Below are 8,520 nucleotides of genomic sequence, written 5' to 3'. Positions count from 1 at the left end.
CAAATGAATGTGCCAATCTGAACATCATTTATTTGCCAGGCTCTTGACATCCACCAAACAGAGACACAAAGTATGCATGCTGTGTTCATGCAGTGAGTTTAAAAAGTCCTCCCTTTGACTGATGTCACTAATTATGTACACTGATTAAACACATGAACCACAGCTCATTTATCTGGAAGGCCAGTGGGGTATAAATTAAGGATATGTACATCAGAGTAAAACAGGTTAGGCATATTAGCTAACATGTTACATATATCATACAATGCATGAGATAAAGGTTTACAGAATGCATTGTTTGGCTGTAGACTACATTCTAGAGAAGGCATTCATGAACTTGTAGATTTTCAAGCAGATAAAAGTCTTGAGTTCAATTCTTTCATTCTTTCATAAGTACTTCTTCCCGAGAGCTGTTGCCTCACAGGAATATGCCAAAAACATATTCTGGCTGCCAGCTTGTTTGCATGAGTCTCTGTTATTCTACTTTTTGAGGACAGACGGAGAATTTCTGGTCTAGAATGAATAGATAAATAAGAGCCTTACCTTGTTGTGACTGAATCAGTTCAATCTCGGAGGGTTCCATGCAGACGCCTTGCCCTTGTATCAGCTTGTGAAGGGGCTTATCCACACCTTTCTGGGGATAGCAGCGCAGTCCTGACCCACAACGAGCTGTGTAAACCCCACACAGCATCCCTTTGCCTAGAGCACAACTTGAACAGCAGCCACATCCTGGCTCCCTCACCAGTTCCTCACAACCCACAGGTTGTTTGCAGCGGGCAATCTTCTCATCAGTACAGTGTGGGCACTGTATGGCCTCTTCCATGATGCAAAGCCCCATCAGGGCAATGAAGAGAATTATAAAGAAGGCATTAACAGACATCCTTAAATCAAGAACAAAAAACATAAATCACCAAAATGACAGCAAAGGGTATGTGCAGCACCCAAAGCAAAACCAACTGGTCTCTGTCCAGTAAACAGGAAGCTGTTCAGTTTATTTCAGCAAAGAAGATAACTCAGATATAAGACTCAAAATTCCCAGTGCAAAAGTGCTACAGGGCTGTACAGTGTATTTTCAGACCAGACAGACAAACCACTGAGATTACTGCAGAACAGTACAGCTGTCCATACAATAAGGACTCTGAGCTCTCAGTAATAGCTCACATTCTTGGACTTTATACTAACTAGACTCAGGACACGCCTCCTAGACTGCTGCACAGAATCAGAGAAGGCAGTCTGGAAAGAGTTTATGTACTTGAGTGCTACAAAGCTCTTGTTCTCATTGTGAAAGGTACATTAATTGACATAAAGCAAGGAAAAGCATTTGCACATGAAACTTTTGTTTGTGTTCTATATGAGGTATCTTTACAGGTACAATTATCAAAATAAGCAACATGCACGAGAAAGACATAAGGAATCTGTGTAAAATTATGCTTTTGAACTTGCTTGCAGCTCTTCAGGTGAATTATGCACACAGTGCTTGCATGCAAAAAAAAAAAAAGAAAGATATCAAACAGTTCAGTGTTCAACATTTAAACATAATATCATTCATTTTACTTGCCCCCTCCCCCTACTACCAGCCATTAGCATTGTCATTGTGTTCACAGCTTTCTGTTTTCTCAGATATACATGTAATGCTATGTAGTACATTATACTGTAAATGAGGACAAAGGCTCATACCTCCAGTGTTACTGTTAAATATTTTTTTAACTAATGGAATGTTAGTGAGAACATTTCAGTTAAAATGAATACCTGGAAACGTTAAGCAGTCCACAGCTAGATATACACCAGCTACAAGACCTCTGGCAAAAATGACCTGTTGCTAAGAAGCCTAGAATGAAAATACCATAGCCTCTAGGAATTGCAAGTAGCCTCAAATTATATGAATGATTATTTCTCTAAGTTAGCAGTACAAATGTAACTACTGTATATATCTACAGGAAATAATATAACAAGCAAGAGTGATCTCTTGCTTGTTAGAGACAAGTAGGAGCACAATTTCAAGTCAACAAAATTTAGATTTCATTTTGCAAGGAGCTGCATAAATATAAATGACTGAATCTACCACACCACAGCCAAACATAAGTATGTGTTTTCATCTGTCATAATTTGAATTCAATACTATGGTTTAAAAAAGCCCAAAAGGCACTATAAATATTAAGAGTTGTTCAAATTATGAGTATGTGTTAAAAGTAAAGCAAATACCAGTTGATATCACATTTATCTTAAGAAAAAGTCCATCATTCCAGACAGCTTAACATTCTGTGTATGTTTGTGTGTATATGTGTTTGTGCATTCATACGTACATCTTTACTCTTGCATAGTCATGCATCAAGTCATTCAGTACCTACACACAATCCCATTATACAATTCTACTCTGCAGCACCTACCTTCTATTCTACTCAGTATTTCATACGACTCCTCCCACAAGTGACCTTCCTGCACTGAGAAGTGAGGTCCTGAAAACCACTTTTAAGAAGTTTCCTTTAGGTTGCCAAAATGAAGAACAGTCTGTGGTCCGAACCTCTGGCAGATTTTTGAGATAGTGGTTCACAGTTCAAGGACACTGTTCATTTTCAAATTTATGGAAAGGAATAAGCATGTTGTAGACTGAGACAGTGACTTATCTGACCTCATATGCATACAAAAAAAAAAAAAAAAACAAGAGCTCCATAAAGTACACAGTCTTAATTCTTGCTTCATCAGCCAGCATTGTATCAGCTTGCATCAGACGTCAAACCATACTGGCTAGCATTACAGCTACATAACTAGCCACTGCACCTGCAGATTAGTTCCCATTTTGAGCTGCTTTTGCAGAACCAGTGACAGAAAGGGTATTCTTCACTGTGTTCCCTCAGAGGTACAGGGTGACTTATTGTCATATGTCAGGCAACAGTCATTTATTATAATTTGTTTTAATTCACAATGGCCAACTGATCAAATGGATGTCCATTGTCAGGAGACAACCCAGGAGAATAAAACAATAAAAATATGTACACAAATGCAAAAAAAAAAAAAAAAAAAAAAAAAAAAAAAAAAAATCAGAGTATAAAACATAACATTTATACAGGTTATTTTCTCAAAACTTTATAAAAACACATAGGAAATAATGCATAAATAATATAACCTACTGTGATTGTTGCTATTCTTCATTTTCTTTATTTTAAACGCAGAATTTGGATTATCTTTCTAATCATTTTTAGCTATAGCTCTCTGACAACCACTTCATTACCTAATCTGCCACAAAACATGTTCTACAGCCGAAAAGAAATAAATATACATGCTGTTCACTTTCTCAGGATCACCTCAGTCAGTCATTACTGTATGTTCTGAAACAACAGCGACTCTACTCTGGCCATAACCGTACAACCAATTTCACTTCAAGGTTTTCATTTACTGTTCACAGAAATGTTGGCTAAGTGTATATCTTTGCATATTTGCCGACTAACACAAAGACATGCTGACTGTTTTAAAGCCATGGGTTTTATTTTTAGGCTGTCATCTCTCAACAAGAGCTGTGTCTGTGCTGCTTCATTCTCTCCCCACCCCCAATACTGGCTTTCAGAGTACTGGCAAAATAACCACGAGATCATGACTGTTTAATGTAGCTGGGTAACAAGCCCAATATGGGAAGTTGGAGCAGCTGGCAATAAATTATTGCTTGAAACATAGCCTAGACTGCAAATAATAGGTGTTCATAATTTATCTTACCAAGGAAGATGGAAAGAACACAGTTTATATCTGTTGCAATATAGGATGATAAGACTGCTTATCAAGGCATATAAGGTTATTGGGGATCCATTGTTAAGAAATTACTTGGGCTTATTCGGAATTGGGTTAGTGTATGACATATTCTGGATCACTATGCAAGATCTCTAAGTATAATAAGAATACTTGGATGGACTACATGTGAACTTAAAAGGAAGAAAAGAAAAGATTTTAAGCAGACAAATGCTTAAGCTGCTGCTGAAGCTTAATTCTCAGAAAGAATGCCCCTGTGGCATGCTGATAGTAATTCAAGAGAATACTTGAGAGGTGTCACAAATTGGCAGTTATGCAAGTAGCAAGCTTACAATAAAAATGCAGAAGCTATGCGAAGGCCAGTGCAGCATGTCCATCAGAAATGTAATCTGACTGTACTGTAGACTGTTAGTGCTACACCTCTGCCCAGATGGCATAATATGCTTGTCCTGCCCAGCACAGTACACCACAACACTCTTCTGTTACAGTTTTTGTCTCAGATGTTCAGTAAATCTAGCAGTAAAATATCCCAATAGTTCCCTGTTATATCCAATGCCATCTTCAAGGCACTTTTTTGTTTTAGTCCGTACAATCTTTCCTGGAAGATCATTCCACGTATCCAATACTCTTTCTGTGAAAAAGTATTTCCTCATATCCAAGCTAAATTCTGAGAAGGTATGATTTTCCATCTAAGATGACACAATAGTACACTACTTCAAAATGTTACTTCAATCTCTGTGTTTTATTTATTTGTTTATTCTCTTCACAGCAAGGCATGTAGGCTGGTTTTGAGCATACACACACAGACAGACCAACAGAAATGGAGTATTAACAACAATAATGCTTTAGAAAAATTAAACCACTTGATCTGGGAAGAAAATAAAGTTTTGACACTTAATAAGAGGTAATTAGCTGACCATCTGCTTTAACTAGAATGCATAATTTATAAAGTAAACTTTGCAAAGATAACATAAAATAGATCATACAAACTAAAAAAGAACATTAACACACTTGAGTAACAATTACAGATATACTGACTCCAAAGAAAAGTGATTCAGAGTAGGTCTAAAGCTAATGGGCATACAATTCACATTTTTGTCAACTAAAAATGTTCAGGTGAGTAGAAGCTGCATCCAAACAATGCATGTCTCTTGAAGAATGTGAAGTGTAAGGTACCTAACACAGAGCTTTTGAGCAAGGACAGGAATGTAGCCAAAGTTATGGAAATCACGGATCTCAAATACATAATTTCAGGCTTTTATTAGAATCTGATGGGGTCTGCTAAGGAGATTGTGTTTGTATTCAGTACTGAAGAAATTAACCTGATCATTTTGTTTCGCAGCATCTCTAGACAAGAGGCTTTGTATGACAAGGAAACAACCAGCAAATGTAGACATTATTCCAACTATCCTATCCATAAGTGCTTCATTTTTCCACAGCAGTCCTGGATTTAGGGCATAAGAACCTGTTAATTTCACAGTGGGTGCCAGTCTGGGAGCTGATTATGGATAACAATACTGGTGTAAACCAAAGCTCCAGACGGTTGAACATATACTCTTTCAGCAGCCTAGTGTCAGGGCCCACAAACTGGAAAGCGGATTGAGCTGTATGGAGCTTAGAAAGAGCAGTAAAGACCATGCAGTTTGTTTTGTGAAACTAATTCAGAGGATTTTCTCTGAAACCACTGTCTGGCAATTTTTCTAGAGTTCATAGATAAGGTCCTTTAGGATGGAGTTTGAAGATTTAGAGGCCATGATGAATATGAGATCATCTGCTCAGAATGTGGGAGACAAATTGGGGGAGATTCCAACCAAGTTGACTAATTAATCATAAGAGTAGGCATTTTAAAAACAGAGTCATGTGGGCCAAATGAATGAATGACTGTTAAGAGTATGCCTGTCTGGCTTATACTCCAAAGGAACTTGAGCTTGGTAGCCTTTGAACTAAGAATGTACTTCATCATTAAGGCTCTTCCTTAATTTTGTTGGTACTTGGAATGCTAGCATTTGACATCCCCTAACACAGGGATTCATTAAAATCTGGCTAATTGTTAAATATACACCTTCTAGTTATACATATTAGTGCATGGGAGTATATATAAGTCAGGGGAGTCAGGAAAGACTTCATTAATGCTGTCAATGAAGTATGAGTTAAACTTGGTGGCTGTTTCTAAGGGGGGGTTATTGGGACAAGGGTTAAGGACATTGTTAGTTCCTGTGTATAAAATGTGTTTAATGGATTACCACAGTTTTTGCAGGGTTACATCTATGATTATTTTCTAAATCAGAATAGTATTTTTATCAAGGTTGACTTGCTTTTTGGTAAGATTACAAAGTTCTTTAAAGTGCATTAGGTTTTGTGTAGTTTTAAGTTTCTGTCACTCTTTCCATGCCTTGTCTCTATTTTGTATAACACATCTACTCTAATTAGTAAGCCAAAGGGTAAAGTTAGATTTTTGCTCTCTTTCTACGCAGTGGGACAAAGTTGTTTATGATACAACACTGGATTGAAATTTCTACTGTCTCATCTAATGGCAAGGCTTTAGCATTGTCCAGTTATCAGAGTTCAGAGCAGCTAAAAATGATACAGGGTTAAATTTTGAGAGATTGCTAGTATTTTGTATACTTGTTGTTTGGCATGGTAATACATCTGATAGTATATGTGGGACAGTGATTACTAAGGGATACAGAAAGGGTTCCTGATGCAATGTGGTGGCAAAGATCAGAGACCAGAATCCAGTCTATAATGAGACTAGTGTCCAAGGATTTGTTATATTGAACAGGAGAAGTAATAAGCTCTTTGAAGCCTTGAAGGTTGATTTTAGAAGGATAGTTTGAAGTAAAAGTACTCCAGTTGGTGACATCATTTAGGATAACTGTTTCATTGCTAATATTGTGTAAGATCCGGTAAAATATGTTTTTATGGGTGGTTGTTTCCAGGGGGATATGCAGACAATTATACAAAGGGGTTTGTGGCCATTTAATTTTATGTAGGAAATAAGTAGCTCAGTATAACTGAATTTGGGCAGAGTTTTTGTAACAGAAGAAACTTCATATGCATTAGCGTGAAGGATCTACCTCTCCAGCTTTATTGTTAAGCCTGTCAGCTCTAATGATGCTATATCCTGGGGGAAAAATTTCTGAGTCTTTTGCAGACTACTGTCCTGTCTGCAAATAAAAAGAACGTGAGCATAACTAGGCATTCATAGGTGTACTAGAAGCAAAGTAAGGCAACTTCCGCTAACAATGGACTTATCTCCAGCCTGTATTAAATAGATACTACACCTTATTTCCGAGTAGTATGGTCAGTCTATGCAGTTTTCCCTGGAGCCTTAGAATAATTTTGGTTGCCAGCACAATAGCTTAAGTCTGCACTCCTTCCTTCACTTAAGCTCTTTTTAGTTCTGCAATATAGCTTCACCTGTAACTACTCCCCTCTTACATTAGACATAAAATAGTTTATTAATATTCTCAGTTATCATATGTACCTCTCCTTTAACTCGTTTTTGTATGCTGACTCATGTCCTTCTACTTGCCTATCAGCTAACCCCTTTTCAAGTTAACCCCATTATTTTCTTTGCTTATTGCTCACTATCCAATACTCATTGTTGGAATGGCCTAGTGCAGTTACTGTCTACAACAATACGGACAGTATAGTCCTTTAGAGTTCTGCAGCCCTGATAACAGAGACACTACACTCTAATATGTGTTTTGAGAAAACAGGCATTGGTGCTGATCTTTTGGAGCTCTAAAAATGGGAAGACTGCAGATGTTTTGCCATAAACAATTATTTTTTTCTGAGTTTCTCAGACAAGTGGGCTAGCCCTTCTTCACATAGGTTCATAGGTAGGTACTAGGCTATCGGCCCTAGAGCCTACACAAGCCTAGCCAAAAAGGTACCCTGCCTTTCACCACCCAAGAAAATTATTTTCCTGTGCCCCTGTTGAGCAGAGCCACAGAGGTGATCCCGGGGTGAATTTCCTATTTCCCATCCAATCATCAAGATTTTTCTTGAAGAGTGTTAATGAGGAGCTTTGTTTGATATAGATAGGTAGTTTGTTCCAGAGTATGGGAAGTATCTGGGACAGGAATCTATCCCTCCAGCATGTTCTGTTTATTGTCCCTAGAGTGTGTAGCTCAAAGGGATTGGGATTTCTTTAAGTGGAGCATGTCCAACAGCTTTGGGTTTGACATAGCTTTGTATGTTAGGCAGAGATCGCCTCTGAGTAGGCAAAATGTGACGGAGTAAAGCTGGAGTTTTTTTGAGACGGCCCGCATAGGGCATCTGTTTGAGGCTGGTAATCCTCTTTGTGAGGTATTTCTGCAGCCTTTCCAGTTGTTGTATATGTCTTGTGAGGCACATACCAAAAGTGGTGTTGTACTCTATAATGGGGTCTAATAAGTGATGAGTACAGAGGAACAATGACCTCTTTTTTTCCTAGATGAGAAACCTTTTGTGATGAGGTGTGCCTCGTAGAAGGATTTCCTGACTACTGTGGCAATGTGATTATCAAAGGAGAGACTACTGTCTACCTGTGTCCCAAGGTCTCATCACACTTTCGGTGTTAAGTAGACTAACACCTATGTGGTAGCTCATGGGTACAGAGTTTTTACCAAAGGAGATGACAATGCATGTTTTGGCATGGAGCTTGAGGCCATGACTTTGACACCAGGTATCTGTCTCAGTGAGGTCCTTTTGTAGGATGTCCACATCGTTAGGAGTTTAAATTATGGCTCCTAGTTTGCAGTCATCTGTGAACTTTGTTAGCCAAAGACCTTCTATGTT

The 8,520-nt window shown here is 38.1% G+C and overlaps 1 protein-coding gene across 1 annotated transcript in view; it reads right to left on the bottom strand.

Annotated features, from left to right (window-relative positions):
• The window catches only part of IGFBP4 (insulin like growth factor binding protein 4), a 927,715-nt gene extending 926,581 nt beyond the window's left edge, over positions 1 to 1,134 (bottom strand). Inside the window, exon 1 of the mRNA XM_044055009.1 lies at positions 541 to 1,134. Coding sequence (XP_043910944.1) covers positions 541 to 901 — 361 coding nt within the window. The 5' untranslated portion in view covers positions 902 to 1,134. The remainder of the gene's footprint in view (positions 1 to 540) is intronic.
• Positions 1,135 to 8,520: the final 7,386 nt, after the last annotated feature.

Source organism: Protopterus annectens, chromosome 13.part0 (genome assembly GCF_019279795.1).
Source record: "Protopterus annectens isolate FY-2018-M chromosome 13.part0, PAN1.0, whole genome shotgun sequence".
Classification (NCBI taxonomy): Eukaryota; Metazoa; Chordata; order Ceratodontiformes; family Protopteridae; genus Protopterus; species Protopterus annectens.
The sequence above is the reverse complement of the archived record's forward strand: the minus strand, read 5'-3'. Positions and strand labels throughout refer to the sequence as shown.